This window comes from Pipistrellus hanaki (assembly GCF_964339955.1).
Source record: "Pipistrellus hanaki genome assembly, chromosome: 11".
NCBI lineage: Eukaryota > Metazoa > Chordata > Mammalia > Chiroptera > Vespertilionidae > Pipistrellus > Pipistrellus hanaki.
In genome coordinates this window covers 68,871,837-68,888,322 of record NC_140513.1, presented here as the reverse complement: position 1 = coordinate 68,888,322, position 16,486 = coordinate 68,871,837, and the positions used below count along the sequence as shown (strand labels likewise).

General features: G+C 45.5%; 2 protein-coding genes across 3 annotated transcripts in view; one reads left to right on the top strand and one right to left on the bottom strand.

Annotated features, from left to right (window-relative positions):
• TUBGCP5 (tubulin gamma complex component 5) overlaps window positions 1–16,486 on the top strand; it is a 98,380-nt gene that overhangs the window by 33,101 nt on the left and 48,793 nt on the right. For both annotated transcript variants that reach the window (XM_084899009.1, XM_084899010.1), the window contains 4 exons: window positions 3,183–3,279; window positions 3,625–3,704; window positions 4,069–4,204; window positions 15,179–15,296. In XM_084899009.1, coding sequence (XP_084755135.1) covers window positions 3,183–3,279; window positions 3,625–3,704; window positions 4,069–4,204; window positions 15,179–15,296 — 431 coding nt within the window. The remainder of the gene's footprint in view (window positions 1–3,182; window positions 3,280–3,624; window positions 3,705–4,068; window positions 4,205–15,178; window positions 15,297–16,486) is intronic.
• On the bottom strand, window positions 12,419–13,004 carry LOC311630190 (diphthamide biosynthesis protein 3). The gene has a single exon (XM_084899056.1). It carries the CDS (start codon window positions 12,934–12,936, stop codon window positions 12,688–12,690), a length of 249 nt encoding a protein of 82 aa, XP_084755182.1. The 5' UTR covers window positions 12,937–13,004; the 3' UTR covers window positions 12,419–12,687.

Genomic DNA, 16,486 nt, shown 5'->3' with positions numbered 1-16,486 from the left:
AGTGGTCACAAGGTCATTTTTATGGATTAACACTTCCTGTGCTTGAAGCAGAGCACTGAAATGGTTGTTTTGGCAATTTTGTGCAGCTTTATAATTAGTTTTTGGGGACAGGGTTTTAAGACTACCACCCTCCATTATGCCATACTCCATACATCTTTCCTCACTCACTGGTAAGTTTCACCTCTTTCAGGTGCACAAACCCTCCACACACACACCCCAAATCCAATCTGACAGTAATTGTTAATAAATAATAGATTCATATAGTGAGAGTTATTTTCTTCAAGTGCAGTTGACCCCTTGAACAATGTGGGTTTAACCTGCATGGATCCAGTTATATGCAGTGACCCACTTCAATTGAGCCACAGCACTCAAACCCAAGTCATTCAAGGGTCAGCTGGCAGTTGGGAATCTGTGTATGTACATTTTTCTTTTTTTTTAAATATATTTTATTGATTTTTTACAGAGATGAAGGGAGAGAGATAGAGAGCTAGAAATGTCTATGAGAGAGAAACATCGACCAGCTGCCTCTTGCACACCCCCTACTGGGGATGTGCCCGCAACCAACGTACATGCCCCTGACCAGAATCGAACCCAGGACCTTTCAGTCCGCAGACCGACGCTCTACCACTGAGCCAAACCGGTTTTGGCTGTGTATGTACATTTTTCATTCTGTGCATGGTTAGCATCTCAAATCCCTGCATTGTTCAAGGGTCAACTGTATTTCCATTTTAGATTATTTTTTTCTGGGGAATAAAAATTCTCTGTGAAGGAATCTCACACATTTTTAAGCAGATGAGAAATTACCAATAAAAAGGAAGCCCTTGCAACCTTCTCAGTGAGCTTTATGTTTCCAGGAAAGTTTACCAAGTTTGTATTCTATCTCCACCATCATACTAAGTGGTGGAAATACGGAGTAAAAAAGACATGGTACCACCAAATAATTATCTTAATTATTATTATTACTAGAGGCCTGGTGCATGAAATTCGTGCACTAGTAGGGAGCCTAGGCTTGGCCAGTGATCAGGGCCCATCTGAGGCAATCAGAGAGGCCCCCTGCTGGCACCCGCCTTGGCTGACCTGGGGCCAGCTCCTGCATTGAGCATCTGCCACCTGTTGATCAGTGCACATTATAGTGACCAGTTGTTCTGCCATTTGGTCGATTTGCGTATTAGGTTTTTATTATATAGGGTGAATTAACACAATGGAGATGGACAGAAGGTGCTCTGGACTACAGAATAGGGAGAGTTGGTCCCTAATATATAGGTATTAGACCTTCCCATACCTCCCTTGAATTTAACCCACCTCTCCTTTCCATGCATAGTTTTGATTTTTAGCAAATTTGGAGCATTTTTATTTTGATAACTTTTTAAATATAATTTAAGTTTTAAAGAAATATAAAGAAAACTTAAAGAATAGTAAAAGGAACTCCTATGCTCCCTTGCTCAGTTTCAGCAATTGCGTCTAATCTGGAATAGATGCCTTTCTTTTTCTTGACCTGCGCAGGCCAATTATTGGTAACTTATCTCTCTCAATTTAGATGTGTCTGATGATTCCTCATTATGATTTAGGTAATGCATTTTGGACAGGTTCCTTATGTATGCACATTTGAAGTATAAAATATGGAGTGGTACATACATGATGGACAAGTCCTTAGCCACTAAAAGCATGAACTCCTGCCAAAACCGGTTTGGCTCAATGGATAGAGCGTCGGCTTGGGGACTGAAAGGTCCCAGGTTCGATTCCGGTCAAGGGCATGTACCTTGGTTGCGGGCATATCCCCAGTAGGGGGTGTGCAAGAGGCAGCTGATCGATGACTCTCTCATCAATGTTTCTGGCTCTCTGGCTCTCTCTCTTCCTCTCTGTACAAAATCAATAAGATATATTTTTTTTTAAAAAGCATGAACTCCTACCATTCACAACCACATGGATAGACCTAAAGGGTGTTATGCTGAGTGAAATAAGTCAGGCAGAGAAAGACAAATGCCATCTTATTTCGCTTGTACGTGGAATCTAAAGGGGACAAAATAAATAAACAAAACAGAAACAAGCTCATAGATACAAGAGAAGAGACAGGTGGTTGCCAGAGGAGATGGGGTTTAAAGGACTAGGTGATAAAGGTGAAGGGATTAAGAAGTGCAAATTGGCAGTTACAGAATAGTCAGGGATATAAAGTATGGCATAGGGAATGTAGTCAATAATATTGTAATAATTATGTATGGTGCCAGGTGGGTAATTGAAATATTGGAGGGAATCACTTTATACCTGAAACTAATGCAAAATAATATTGAACGTAAAGTGTACTTGAAAAATAAAATTTCTAAGGATAATTTAGAGGTTAGGTTTTATTTAGGTAACTAGTGGCTGGTGCACTGATTTGTGCACACTGAAAGGAAAATAATTAGAAGGAATGTTTTAAAATTACAATTTGACATTTCACCCTCAGCTCCTGGGAGCAGGGTGGTGGCCCCACCGCCTGCTACCCATGGTGGTTCCTGCCTGCAGGGGCCCGATCGCCCTGCCAACCATGCCACTGCCTGGTTCCCAGGCACTGAAGGAGCCTGGCGGCAGCCCCTCCCCAACCACTACCACTGGTCACCACCTGCAGGACTTGATCACCCCACCAATCGCCCCAGTGCCACCCGGTTCCCAGGTTCTGAGGGAGCAGGGCAGTGGCTCCCTCCCCACTGCCCTGGCTGGTCACTGCCTGCAGGGGCCTAGTCACCCCACTGATCCAATCCCAGGGTGACTAGTAACGGCGAAGCAATCAGCCCCCACCTGGTGACCAGTGGCTTACAGGTGCCACTCCCCTACTCCACCATCCTGCCCTGGTCCTGCTCTTGTCGGGGCCCATCAGGACCTGCAGCACCTCCACTGCTGCCCGCTGCCAGCGCCGTGTCATCAACACCCACCATGTTCTGCTCCACCCCCTGGTGGTTAGCATACATCATAGCAAGCTATCAAACTCCCAGCAGAACTCCCAGTTGAGGGGACAATTTGCATATTAGGCTTTTATTAAATAGGATAATTCATGTTTTCTCAAACTAGAAAAAAAAAATCAAGTACATAGCAGTCATGGGATTATCTTTTCTTTACTCAAGCTAATTTTAAAAGGCTCTTGCCAACCTCGGTGGCTCATACTCTTTTTGTTTTGTTTTGTGTTTTTTTGTTTGTTTGTTTTAAAGACAGATGTGCATTATTCCATACTGTCACTTCTCCTATGTCTTTCTGACTCGCCTTCAAATAACAATTACGTGGAAATACCAAGAGATAAAGAAGTGGGTATGTTATCAGATACTCTATTATATAACAAAGAAATTATTTTAATGCTTAATTGTTTTTTATAAACTTTGTAAAAATTTATGAAACTAAAATATTTCTGTTGCCTTGTATACAATTACAATTGCAAATTTTCATTTAAAATATGATTCTGACTTTGTAAGTTGAACTAATCTCAATTATATGAAGAGAAAAATTATTTTTGATAAAGAAATTTAAATGTATTAGAAACATTTTCAAGTGCAATTTATTTTGAGTTTTGGTAGACTTTTTCCCTATAGGTTTGGGGTGGATTTTTCCCCCACACATACTTAATAAAACTGATAAGATCCTTCTTTTACATTTTAGAAAAGAAAGATGATTTTGACTGGGGGAAATACTTGATGGAAGGTGAAGAAATTGACCTTAGTCCGAATATAGACACACCGGTAAGTGTCAATAGTTTTCCTATTGAAAATACAAATCCCTTCCAAGTGATATATATGACTTTTATGGGTCCTTCTGTCTTGCAGCAACTTCACTCTTTAATGAACTAGAGTAGTGTATTATGGGAGATTCATTAAGATTTTATATAAAATCTTTAGTACTAGAAAATTGAATGCAAAGTATCCTTTAAAGAACTGTAACTTGGGATTTTTGCCACTGAAAATAATTTCATACATTCAAGACATTTAGAAAAAATTTTATTTGATATAGTTTCTGCTTTTCCTCTGAAATTTTCCTAATCTTTTAATATAAGTAGCTTCCATTGTTACACCTTCTAAGGATATGTGTTTTTCCTTTCTTCATCAGAATTGGTCTGAAGATAGTGAGGATGAAGGTGATCCTCAGCCCTGGAGCAGAGAGGACTCTGGGATTCAGGTGGACAGGACACCATTAGAGGAGCAAGATAACAACAGAAAGCTGGGGCCATGTGTCAGCTGGAAAGGTATTGTGTTCTTGGATGTCGGCATCTTTCTCTAATGGAAGAATTCTCTAGAATAGGGGTGTCGAACTCAATCAGAGAAGGGGCCAAAATCTAAAATCCAGCCTAAATCGCGGGCCGAATAGTTTACTGAACAGTCATAAACTGACAATGTCATAAACTGACAGCGGAGTGCAGTGATGACAGCGCGGTGCGGGCCACATTGCAAGGCCTGCCGGGCTGGATTTGGCCCGCGGGCCTTGTGTTTGACATATGTGCTCTAGAAGGAAAGACCAGCTTTGAGACTCACCTATGTCATTTAAAATATTGGCAAGTTCTGCCATCCTTATAAAACACATCTTTTTATCGTTAGGTCTATAATTCTCTAAGAAGTAGCGCTATAGAATTAATGTTGAAAGGGGATTTAGACTGCAATTTTGTTATTTTCTTATAGTTCTGAGAATTGTGTTGGTCCTGAATATTTTTAATTTATTTTTATTGGAGAAGGATTTCTTTTGCTAAAGTTGGTAACTAAAAGGAAAAGATCTATACCATTTAATTTTCAATTTGGGTGTCTGCTTTTTAGTGTTCATTGAAGAACTGTGAACTCATAAAATCTAGAAAGAGTTGGAAACAACCTTATAGATTAGGTTATTGAATCCTACTTCTCATTTTGTAGATAAGGAAGCAGCAGCCTGGCTACATGGTTTTGCCATGGCTGCACTGCTGAGACACAAGCCCCAGAGGCTGGGGTCTGTGCCCAGGTCCTGTGCGCTGTACTTGAACCTTGCCCAGTGAACACAATGGAGTTAAAGCTGATTTTAGCTTCCTAATGATTTTCTCTTTCCTTCCCTTACTTTCTAATTCTTGATGGGGACGTTCAGGGCAGAGCGAAGATTAAAGAGCACGCTGTCACTGGTGTGTTCAGGGCCCTCTGCATATTTCTTCTCTTTGTGTCTTTCATTCTCCCTTGTCTCCTAGATATAGACACCTGTTCTGATGGAATAGGTTTGTGTGTTCTCACATATGTTAATTTCTTATAAAGTACACTAGAGGCCCGGTACACAAAATTCATGCCGGTGGGATGGGGGGGGACAGGGGGAAAGTGTCCCTCAGCCCAGCCTGCACCCTCTCCAATCTGGGACCCCTCAAGGGATGTCCGACTGCTCGTTTAAATGGGCAGTTGAACATCTCTCTCACAATCCAGGACTGTTGGCTCCCAACTGCTCACCTGCCTGCCTTCCTGATTGCCCCTAACTGCTTCTGCCTGCCAGCCTGATCACCCCCTAACCACTCCCATGTCAGCCTGATTGATGTCTAACTGCTCCCCTGCCAGCCTGTTTGCCCCCTACTTCCCTCTGCTGGCCTGGTCACCCCTAACTGCCCTCCCCTGCAGGGTTGATCGCCCCCAACTGCTCCCTTGCAGGCCTGGTCCCTCTCAACTGCCCTCCCTTTCAGGCCTGGTCCCCCCAACTGTTCTTCCCTGCTGGCCATCTTGTATCTACATGGGGGCAGCCATCTTTTGTGTTGGAGTGATGGTCAATCTGCATATTATTCTTTTATTAGATAGGATTATGTTGGTGGGTGGGTTCTGATTTTAAACTAGATGCAACTGTGATACTATGTGTAAACTTTGTTTCTCTTTGCATTGAACTCTGGGTGAAATCTGCCCATATCACTCTGTGAACATTTCTTCTGTTGCTCCCAACAACTGTGGGGGATGCTATGCTTTGTACCCCCACATTTTTGTTAGTGGTGTCCTGAGCTGCCTGGCCTTCCCTGCCTAGTACCCCACCCATTATGGACCTGGTCCTACTTTGTAAAATCCTCTCCTCTGTTCGGAGTCTATTTTCGTTTGCATTTGTGTGAGGATACAAGTGTTTGTGATTCCTAAGGTCCCTCAGTATAGCCCCTTCTATGACATCTTTTGCTTGTTTTTCTTTTTCAATTACAGTTTACATTCAGTATTATTTTGTATGAGTTTCAGGTGTACAGCATACCAGTTAGACAATCATATACTTTACAAAGTGGTCCCTTCTGATATTTCTAGTACCACCTGGCCTGTACATAGTTATTACAGTATTATTGACTCATTTGCTTGTTTTTTTGAGTATCATGTCCTATCTGCCCAACCTGGCCCTTCAGATCTTTTTGGATGTCTAAATATTAATTCGTAAGTTTTAGACATTACAATGATCTTTTCTTAGTCACCTGATATTAACATTTTGCATGATATCCTTCAAATAATGTCCTTTTTTATTGACTTTTTACAGAGAGGAAGGGAGAGGGATAGAGAGTTAAAAACATCGATGAGAGAGAAACATCGATCAGCTGCCTCCCCCAACCCCCACTGGGAATGTGCCCGCAATCAAGGTACATGCCCTTGACTAGAATTAAACCTGGGACCCTTCAGTCTGCAGGCCGACGCTCTATCCACTGAGCCAAACCGATCAGGGCACACTATTGGGTTTTGTAAATAGTTCTTATATCCAACATTGCTGGACTCTCATCTGTCATAATAATAAAAGGCCAGAGGCGTCATGACTGAAATGACCAAAAGACCAGTCACCATGAGATTCATGGAGCACCTCTTGGGCCCTCCCCGCAACCCCACCCCTTGGGTGCCGGCAACATCCGCGGAGTGTGCAAGGTGTCTTGGGGCAGCAGAAATGGCCCTTATGGCAGCTAGGCCTCCTGGACCCTACACATACACAATGCTGGGTCTCTAGTCCTATATAAAAAAAGCCCAGTGACCAAAATGACAGAACGACTGCTTGACCAATCACTATGAGGTGTACTGACCACCTCTCAGTCCCTTTCCCGGGCCGGCCGGCTCCCATCTCCTGATGGCAAACAGAGACCTGGGGGTGCATAGCGAGGAGTGTGCGAAGCACCAGGAAAAGGCCCCTGCCTTGCTGGTCACCCCACACACAGAGGGTGACCCTTAGCCGGACAGGGCCACAAGCAGGCGGGACCGGCTGACCACTCGGTCCCTCCTCCCCTGGCCTTCAGACTCCAATCGCCTGATATAGCAAACTGGGAACCAGGGTGCGTGGCAGCGGGGGAGGGGGGCTGGCAGCTGGGGAAGATGGCTCTGATCACAGACTAGGCTTAGGGACAGTACCCGTGCACAAACTTCATGCACTGGGCCTCTAATCCTATATAATAAAGAGGTAATATGCAAAGTGACCATCACACCCTCGCACAAGATCACAAGATGGCTGGCAGGGGAGGGCAGTTAGGAGCAACCAGGCCAGCAGGAAAGGACAGTTGGGGGGAACCAGTCCTGCAGGGGAGGGCAGTTGGGGGTGACCAGGCCTGCAGGGGAGGGCAGTTGGGGGTACCAGACCAGCAGGGGAGGGCAGTTAGGTGTTGATCATGCTGGAAGGGGAGTGGTCAGGGGGTGATCAGGCTGGCAGGCAGAAGCGGTTAGGAGCAGTCAGGCATGCAGCAGACAAGCAGTTGGGAGCCAGCAGTCCCAATTGTGAAAGGGATCCCAGATTGAAGAGGTACTGGGCTGAGGAACACCCCCCCCCCCACACACACACACACACCCCAGTGCCTGAATTTCATGCACTGGCCTCTAATATATAAATAAATGCCTAAGCAACTGAAAGACCAATTGCTATGATGCACACTGACCACCAGGGGCCAGACACTCAATGCAGGAACGCCACTCAGCTGACTGACAGGCGCCAGACACTGGGCTCACAGCTGGCAAGTACAGCTGCAGCGGCATAAGCCTCTCCCACCTCCGCATTAGCATGCTACCAAGCGGCAGCGGTAGCAGCAGGTGCAGTAGAGCTAGGAGAGAGGGAGCAGCACGGTGCCCACACCCAGTACTACATCTTCCGAGGGGCCCTGGATTGAGAGAGGGAGCAGGCCAGGCTGAGGGACCCCACCAGCGCACACCGCCTACAAATATTGACAATTTTATCTCCTTCTGCTGGTTCTTATATGTTATGTTTTCTTCAAGACATGTTAACCACCCAGCTGGTGTCACTCAGTGGTTGAGCATTGACCCATGAACCAAGAGGTTGCTGGTTTGATTCCTGGGCAGGACACATGCTTAAGTTGTGAGCTCTATTCCCAGGAAGGGTGTGCAGGAGACGACAGATCAGTGATTCTCATTGTTGTTTCTATCTCTCCCTCCTTCTCTCTTCCTCTCTTTCTCAAATCAATAAAAATATAAATAAATAAATAAATAAATAAATAAATAAATAAATAAATAAATAAAAAGACATGTTAACAGTGTCTTTTTTTCTGGCTAGCCCTCTAGTCTGCAGAGGAAGCAAGGGCAGTAGAAGTTGGTGGATTTCATCCTTAGAGGGCTGCATCTGAAATTCTTTCATGAAGTGTGATGGGCTTGGGTTATAGGTTCTGGGACCTTTATCAAATTGAGACAATTTCCTTTTATTTTTCTAGACGTCTTTAATCATGACTAGATATTGAACTCTATCAAATGCTATTCTTTATTTGAGAGATAATCCTGTAATTTTTCTCTTTTACTTTACTATTGCATTGATAGATTTTTTGATAGTGAATCATTCTTGAATTCCTGAACTATAATTCCTTGATCATGCTGTTTGTTTTTAGTTCATTATTGGATTGGGTTAGCTGTTCAAAATTTTGTTACTCAGGTATATAGCATAGTGGTTAGACATGTATATAACTTGTACAGAGATCCCCCATATGGTTTTCTTAAATCTTTATTATTGAGAGTTTACAGGTGTCTCCTTTTTTCCCCCCATTGCCCCACTCCACCTGGTTCCCTTGCTGCCAAAGGCCTTATCACCCTTTGTTTCTGTCAATAGGTAATGCATATCCTATCTAATAAAAGAGTGATATGCAAATTAACCATCGCTCCGCTACACCCACAAGCCATGCCCATAAGCCAATCAGAGTGAGTATGCAAATAAACCCAACTAAGATGGCTACAACCACAGAGAGCAGGAGGGAGGCTTGGGTTTCCCAGGCAATGGAAGAATCCAAGCTTTGTGCCTGCCCTTGCTGGCCTAGGCCTCCACTCAAGGCTACAGAGTTTCACTTATAGAAGGAAAGTAAACAAATCCAAACAGAAATGGCAGCAGCCACGGAGCTGGAAAGAGCAGGAGACTAGGGTTGCCCGAGCAATAGAGGAAGCCAAGCTTTCCACACACCCTGGCCTGCCCTGGCCTCCACTTAAGGCTACAAAGTTTCAATTATGGAAGATATATAATCCCCAGCAGAAATGGCTGCTGCCATGGAGCAAGCAGAAGGCTTGGCTCTGCTCTAGGCTACAAAGTTTCAATTGTAAAAGATAAATAAACCCCAGATACCAGGGCCTCTGCTTGGGTCACCAAGGGGCGTGGCTGGCATGCAAACCACCACAGGCCCCTTGCCCAGGCTGCCCTACGCCCCAAGGGAACCCCACCCTGATCCAGGACACCCTTCAGGGCAAACCAGCTGGCCCCCACCCATGCGCCAGGCCTCTATCCTATATAATAAAAGATAATATGCAGATTGACCATCACTCCAACACACAAGATTGCTGTCCCATGTGGTCAAAGATCCTGCCCCCATGTGGACACATATGGCCAGCAGGGGAGGGCAGTTGGGAGGGACCAGGCCAACAGAGGAGGGAAGTTGGGGGTGACCCGGCCTGCAGGGAAGGGCAGTTAGGGGCAACCAGGTGTCAAGGGAGGGCAGTTAGGGGTGACCAGGCAACCAGGAGAGGGCAGTTGGGGCAACCAGACCTGCAAGGGAGTACAGTTAGGGGCAACCAGGCCAGCAGGGGAGGGCAGTTAGGGGCAACCAGGGTTGCAAAAGAGGGCAGTTGGGGTGACCTGGCCTGCAGGAGAGGACAGTTAGGGCCAAGCCAGCAAGGGAGGAGAATTAGAGGTGACTAGGCTGACAGGGGAAGGCAGTTTGGGGCGGCCAGACTGGCAAGGGGGGACAGTTAGGGGTGACTAGGGCAGCAGGGAAGGGCAGTTAGGGGCAACCAGGATGGCAAAAGAGGACAGTTAGGGGTGACCAGGCCAGCAGGTGAGGGCAGTTGGGGGTGACCAAGCCTGCAGGGGAGCAGTTAGGCGTTGATCAGGTTGGCAAGGGAGTGGTTAGGGGGTAGGCAGGCGAGTGATTGGGAGCCAGCAATCCTGGATTGTGAGAGGGATGTCCAACTGCTCGTTTAGGCAAAATTGTAAACAGGCAGTTGGACATACCTCAAGGGGTCCACATTGGAGAGAGTACAGGCTGAGCTGAGAGACACCCCTCCCATGCATGAATTTCATGCACCGGGCCTCTAGTCCTACCTAATAAAAGAATAATATGTAAATTAACCATCACTCTGCTCCACAAGCCACGACCACCAGCCAATTAGCGTGTATGCAAATTAACCCCAACCAAGATGGCTGCGGCCACAGAGGCTTGAGTTCCTATTGACTATGGAAGAAGCCAAGCTTTCCGCCTTCCTTAGCAGCCCTAAGCCTCCACTCCAGGCTACAAAGTTTCAATTATACAAGATACATAAATCCCAAACAGAAATGGCTGCCGCCATGGAGCAAACAGGGGGGCTTGGCTCCGCTCTAGGCTACAAAGTTTCAATTATAGAAGATAAATAAATCCCAGATACCAGGGCCTCTCCTTGGATTACCAGGGGGCTGTGGCCGGCCTGAAAACCACCACAGGCCCCTCACTCAGGCCACCCCACGCCCCAAGGGAACCCCCACCCTGATCCAGGATACCCTTCAGGGCAAACCAGCTGGCCCCCTCCCATGCACCAGGCCTCTATCCTATCTAATAAAAGAGTAATATGCAGATTGACCATTACTCCAACATGCAATAGCTGCCCCCATGTGGTTAAAGATCCTGCCCCCATGTGGACACAAGATGGCCAGCAGGGGAGGGCAGTTGGGAGGCACCAGGCCTGCAAGGGAGGATAGTTGGGGGTGATCAAACCTGCAGGGGAGGGCAATTAGGGGTGACCAGGCTGGCAGAAGTGGGAAGTTGGGGGCAAACAGGCTGGCAGGGGAGCAGTTAGACATCAATCAGGCTGGCATGGGAGTGGTTAGGGGTGATCAGGCTGGCAGGCAGAAGTGGTTAGGGGCAATCAGGAAGGCAGGCAGGCGAGCAGTTGGGAGCCAACAATCCTGGATTGTGAGAGGGATTTCCCAGATTGGAGAGGCTGAGGGACAACCCCCCCTCCCCGCCCCCATGCACGAATTTCGTGCACCGGGCCTCTAGTATACATATAAAATCTTTGATTAATCTCTGCCCAACTCCCCTCACTTCTTCCCTCTGAATTTTGTCATTCTGTTCCCATGCCTCTGCTTCTATTTTATTCATCAATTCATTTTTTTTCATTAGATTTCTTGGTTGTATATTTTGATTTTTAGATTCAGTTGTTGATAGATATCTATTTTTTGTCATCTTACTGTTCATATTTTTCTATTTCTTTCTCTCTCCTTTCTTCTTTCTTCAATACCCTTCAACATTTCATATAATACTGGTTTGGTGGTGATGAACTCCTTTAGCTTTTTCTTGTTTGTGAAGCTCTTCATCTGGCCTTCTATCTAAATGAGAGCTTTGCTGGGTAGAGTAATCTCAGTTGTATGTCCTTGCTATTCATCACTTTGAATATTTCTTGCCACTCCCTCTAGCCTGCATAGTTTCTGCTGAGAAATCAGCTGACAGTCATATGGGAGTTCCCCTGTAGGTAACTAACTGCTTCTCTTTTTGTTTTTAGCCCTTGGCATTTTAATTATGATGTGTCTTGCTGTGGGCCTCTTTTGGGTTCCTCTTGTTTGGGACTTTCTGCACTTTCTGGACTTGTAAGTCTCTTTCTTTTCCCAGATAGAGGAAGTTTTCTGTTGTTATTTCTTCAAATATATTTTCAGTATCTTTCTCTTCTCTCTCTCTCTCTCTCTCTCTCTCTCTCTCTCTCTCTCTCTCTCTCTCCCTCCCTTGCTCTCTTCCCCTCCCTCCCCTCTCCCTCTCTCCCTCCCTTTCTCTCCCTTCCTTCTGGTACCCCTATTAATGCGAATATTGGTGTGCTTGAAGTTTTCCGAGAGGCTCCTTATACTATCCTCATACTTTTTTTTTTTTTTTTTCAAAAAGGCCTAATTTTAGTAATCCTAATAACCAATTAAATAAAATCTTTTTAAATGAAGGAATCCAAATGACTTTGAGGTAGACGATGCTATCAAATAATAAATTAGGTATAAGATAAAATAACAATGAGGGAATGAAAGCACTGACTGGAATTATCTTCCTTTACATTCATGTGAAAATAAAGAACACTTTTTCCAATTCAAAGTTCTAAGCATGAAATCCAGGTATGTCATGTCATGGACTTGCTTCTTTAATTGGAGATGAACTCGGAGCTGATGAAAAGAATCCACAGCAGCAAACTATAAAGCAGTTGTCCCTGCTTTATAGGGACAACTATGAGGAAGCCAGGAACTGTGCCTCGACTTTTCCAGCATGGTTCATCCCTGAATGTTCAGGATTTGGATTCCCAAAGTCTTTCTTTAGCATTTAACTAATTCTTTGTTGGTGGAAGGGGCTGGGACTGTTTCTCCACACATAAACTGCTCTTTGTCATAAATCACTTTTATAATGAGAGAGCAGCTAGGACACGTGGCCACGTCTTCCCCGTTCTCCAAGTCTTCCTTAGTGATGCAGAAGTTATCTCCGCAAGGACAGGGGTAGAAATACGTCTCCAGGTCCTCCTCATACTGGAAGTCCTCGATTTCCACCTCGTCGTGAAACATCGCCATCGTTCTGGGGCCTGATAGGGGACCCCCCCCCACCGGTCGAAACCGACCCGGGTCGGCCTAAATTCGAGGATGCCAGGTGTAGCCACCACGCCCCCTATCCTCATACTTTTATATTCTTGATGTTTTGATTGGATGTTTTTTGGTTCTTCATGTTCCAAATTATTGATTTGATTCTGAGAATCCTTTAAGAGGGTGCCTGCATTTCCAGCTGCCTCTCCCTGCAGACAGCAATCCTGTTGCTTTTCACGGCCAGATGTTATGTGGGCACCCTTCTCAGTTGTGGTCTGTGCGCAGGGGAGCCCAGCTTAGGGTCTAGACTCCAGAGTTCTCAGTGGCAACCCCTCTCCCCCAGCTGAGATCTCTCCAGACCTTCGGCTGCTGTCTGTGGGAGCCCGGCCAGCCCCCTCCTGCCTGTCTCTGTGGTCTCCACTCTCTGTCCTTGGTGATCAGGGTTCTCTCCAGCTGTCCTCAGTTGATTATTCAGGAAGTTATTCTGTATTTTAGTTACAATTTCAATTTGGTTCTGGGAGCATGTCCATGAGCATTCACCTACTATGCCGCCATTTTAGAATCTGCCCCTCATAAGTTTTGAACACATTTGACACCATACATAGTCAATACAATATTTGTTTTAATTTCTTTATTGATTAAGGTATCACATATTTGTCCTCAACCCCCCATTCCAATCTCCCACCCCACCCCCACTCATGCCCCCACCTCCCCTCTTGTCCTTGACCACTGGTTAGGCTCACATAAGTTCAAAAGTTCTTTGGTCGATCTAATACAATATTTTTTACTGTATTTCCTATGCTGTGCTTTACACTCCCTGCGACTATTTTGTAACTGCTAATTTCTACTTCTTAATCCCTTCCCATCTGGCTACCATCACCCTGTTCTCTGTACCTAGGAGTCCAGTTTTTGTTTTGTTCATTTACTTTGTTTTCTTGATTCCACATATAAGTGAAATCATATGGTGTTTGTATGACTTACTCCATTTAGCATATTTCCACCCATGTTGTCAAAAATGGTAAGATTTTATTCTTTTTTTATGGCTGAGAACTATTTCATTGTATATATCTGTACCACTTTTTTTTTTTTTATGTATATATTTTATTAATTTTTTTTTTTTTTTTTTTTTTTTTTTTTTTTTTACAGAGAGGAAGGAAGAGGGATAGAGAGCCAGAAACATCAATGAGAGAGAACCATTGATCAGCTGCCTCTTGCACATCCCCTACTGGGTACATGCCCTTGACCAGAATCGAACCCGGGACCCTTCAGTGCCCAGGCTGACTCTCTATCCACAGAGCCAAACTGGTAGGGCATCTGTACCACTTCCTTATCCAGTTGTCTATCAGTGGACAACTTAGGGTGCTTCTGTATCTTGGCAAGTGAGTCTATGCATAGTTCTTTAAGTGGGTGCCTTGTATTCTAGTAGGCTCTCATCTTACCTGGATGGACAGAATCCCCGCTAGTTTTCATAGCCAGACATTGTAAGGTCTCCTCTTCCTGGCGATGGAACCCTGGGCTGGGGAGCCTGGTGGGGAGCTGGGACTCCTTGACCTCAGGGGGGATCTCTGCCTCAGATATCCCATGATTTTCAGCTGCCACATGTGGGTTTCTTGTCTCTGCTGCTCTTGCCAGTCTTGATGTAACTTCTTCTTCCTTAGGACTTCTGTTCCTCTAGATGTCAGGCAGTTCTCAATGATGGCTGTTCTGTACATTTAGTTGTAATTTTAATGTGGTTGGGGGAGGACATTAGCACAGTGTTTACCTACTTCGCCATCTTGACCTGAACTAGGGTCAGCTATGTTTTAATATTTATGGTTTGAAATAAATAATTATTTATACAAATGTCAGGTAGCTGCTATGTTTTTTGTCGCCTGAGAATATGTTTTATTGATTTTGGAGAGAGGAAGGGAGGGAGAGAATGAGAGGGAGAGAGAGGCAGTGAGGGGGAGGAAGAAGGAGAGAGAAGGAGAAACATCAATGTGAGAGAGATACATTGATCCGTTGTCTTTTGTACGTATTTTGTCTGTTAGGATTGAACCCACAGCCTAGCTATGTGCTTTGACTGGGAATCGAGCCTGCAATCTCAACAGCCAAGGTGGTAGTTGTTATTTTAAAGAGCCTCTTTCTGTTGAATATTTGAAGGGACTTGTAAGTTCAGGTATTGTGACAAAGTTAATCAAGTGTTGTTGTTGTTTTGTTAACTCATAACTTAAATATATTACATTTCCTTTAGTGGATGAGCCAGATGCCCGAAGCTGGCTGGAGCAGCATGTGGTCTGTCAATACTGGACAGCTCAGTCCTCGAGGTTTCCTCATAGTTTGCATTTGCACTCCAATTTAGCTGCTGTCTGGTAAGAAACACCATTTATCACTTAATGTGTTAATAGAAAAAAATTTGATTATGGACTGCCAGATTTAAATCTCTGTTGATATCCAGTTTAGGTCTGCGTTGGAATTGGCACAGTAAAGATGCAGAAGGAGCCACACCTTCCCTAGTGTGGCTGGAACCTTCTCCCTACCACACCCTCTGTACCAAGTGGCCATTGGAGTCTGTGTGGTAGCTGTCAGGTGGGGCACTCCTGCCCTAGACCCCAGCCTGAGTGGCTGCAGCTGAGCTGGCTCCCTCTGGCTTTTCAAGGCCCTTGTGCTACCCCAGTGAAGGCTTCTGCTCCACTGCTGTGCACTCAGGCCAATAACTGACCTCACCTGGGAGGGGACAGAGGCATTCTAGTAGCTTCCAGTAAGATGCTATTGAGTTGTGGGAGCTGGATAAGAAGGAGACACTCCCTGTCAACGGGTTGTGCGAGATGCACACAATGGCATAGTACTCTGTGCATGTCCTAGCTCTGGCACACATGCTGTCGGGGGTGGCAAAGACTTCTGTATCAAGGCTTGGCACCTCGCTCAGCAGATGGCACTGAATTCATACCCAGCGCTCTCTGAGCATATCATCTGTATTGCTGCCTCCCCCAGAGGACTCTGTATGTCTTCTATGCCGTGAGGACAGTAGGATTTTGCTCTGGGATATCCCCTGTCCGGAGCCAGCATCACAGAGGGGCTGTCCTGCCTCTGGCTACCTTTCTGCCTCACTGGCTGGCACCTTCAGCAGAGTACAGTCTTTTACTTTGGTGATAGGAATTGGGCTGTGTTGTGCCCCTAGCTCCTGGGCTGATGTTCTACAGACAGTGTTCCCTTCTGGGCTGTCAGCACTGCCCCTCCTGTGCTGCTCCAGGCTTTGGGGGGTTTGAAAAGCTGCACCCACAGAGACTGAGAAATGCTTCTTGTCCCCCCTCCATCGCTCCCTCTTGCCACAGGGGTGAGCAGAACCTGGACCTAACAGTGTGGCCAATTAGATTGCATTTTAGACAAAAAGCCAATTCGCCTTGAGTAGCCACTTTTTCCCCTGCCTTCTCTGAGACAGCTTTATATGTGTTGCTGCGCCAGCTCTGTGCAGTGCAGGACTGTCTCAGCCTGGGGTGACTGCATTCTGAGATTCTGTGGTCATAGGCAATAAAATTTGCTTAAAAATAGACATGTGGCC

Bases quoted from the DNA above. Each gene is read 5' to 3' on its own strand.
- LOC311630190 (XM_084899056.1), bottom strand. From the start codon at position 12,936: ATGGCGATGTTTCACGACGAGGTGGAAATCGAGGACTTCCAGTATGAG.